This window comes from Vollenhovia emeryi, unplaced genomic scaffold, assembly GCF_000949405.1.
Source record: "Vollenhovia emeryi isolate VEMERY1.0 unplaced genomic scaffold, V.emery_V1.0 DF948882.1, whole genome shotgun sequence".
NCBI lineage: Eukaryota > Metazoa > Arthropoda > Insecta > Hymenoptera > Formicidae > Vollenhovia > Vollenhovia emeryi.
Window position 1 is genome coordinate 1 of NW_011957484.1, and position 1,419 is coordinate 1,419.

Consider the following 1,419-nt stretch of genomic DNA (forward strand, 5'->3'; position numbering starts at 1 on the left):
ACCTTCCCATTTAGTTATTAATTTTACATTGACGCGATTTCGCACATTTTCCATAGTTTTGCCGAATACTGCGTTGTTCATCAATTTATACAAATTTTTCTCAAAATCGTTCTTGGCAAGCGTTCTAAATTGTGTATTTAGTTCAATATAATCGCGGAGCCACGCGGATTGTGCGAATTGTAGTACGCGATGTATATTTGTGACGCGAAGACCATGACGCGTACATTGCTGCAGGTTGCGATAGTGAATGACGTAACGCTTCTTGCAATATAGAGTCGCCAGAAGTTTTGCCTGCCGCTTGCCAGGCGGCTTATCGCGCGTTGGACAGAACGGTAGGTCAGTGTGCTCATCGTGTATACTTTGTGGGTACTCGAGATCGACCTCGAGAATGTAACCCGTGGGCGAGTCCGAGGCGATCGCACTAAAGTCAAAATGTGCAACATCGTCGACCCATCGAAATTCGGCGTATGGCAATGGTTGACACATTGCCCATCCATATAGATTATTTACGTCAAAGTACATCAAGTATGAGGAAGCTTTCGATGGATCATACGAGTGCATATATTTGTTGTTAGCCTGCGCATATCTACTGGAGCATTGGCTCAGACCGCCACGTATACCGCGCTCGATAAACATGACCATATCAATGTCCGTGAGGAGTTCGAAATTTATACGTGTATGTTTAAGCATGGCGTCCCACGTGAATCCTGGTAATGTGTAATAATACGCGGGATCGAGACCATAACTCTCGATACACTTGTCTCGGAAATTTTCAAAAATGTCAGCCAACAACATGACATCCGTTTTCAAATACAGGTCGCTGTACTCGCCCAAGGATTGAATGGCAAACTGTCGCCAGACGTTCGCAGCGTCCGCGTAATCGTTCTCGGATACAGTGTCACCGGTCAAGGAACTGTAAAATGATTCGCGCGGTGGTAAACATGTGTCCTCCAACTTTTCGACGCAATCAACGTACTCGTACGGAAAGACACCCTTTCGCGTCAATAAATTGAAATCTTCCACCGATAACTTTGAAAAATTTGAACGTGTAATTTTCAAATTATCCATGCTGAGAAGAGACGCTAGTTTGTCGAGACTTGCAGTTAAAAATTTGTATGAATCGATGAATCGCAATTTCATACGATTTCGCCAATCTGATTTTTCAGCGATGCCCGCGACATGTTTGGTGAAGGAAATGTATTTTTCCTTCGTAATTGGAAGCAATTCTACATGTCCTTCGTACGCCGTAGCTATTTCTTTGATAATGAAATGCGAATCGTAACCGGATAAATTGTGGAAGACCACAGGAATATAATATAAATTTTTATAATTTAAATTACAGTTCGAATGCGCGGGACCTCTATATCTTCCGGTCAAATGGCAGTGATCGCGTACTCTATCATCACCCTGTGCGAACGG

At 43.3% G+C, this 1,419-nt stretch overlaps 1 protein-coding gene across 1 annotated transcript; it reads right to left on the reverse strand.

Moving 5' to 3' along the window:
- Positions 1-27: 27 nt before the first annotated feature.
- Positions 28-856, reverse strand: LOC105556319 (the record flags this gene model as incomplete). The annotated part of the gene is made up of 1 exon (XM_012003401.1): positions 28-856. A coding segment is annotated over exon 1 (768 nt), but the record flags the coding sequence as incomplete, so codon positions are not given.
- Between the last annotated feature and the right edge of the window lie 563 nt (positions 857-1,419).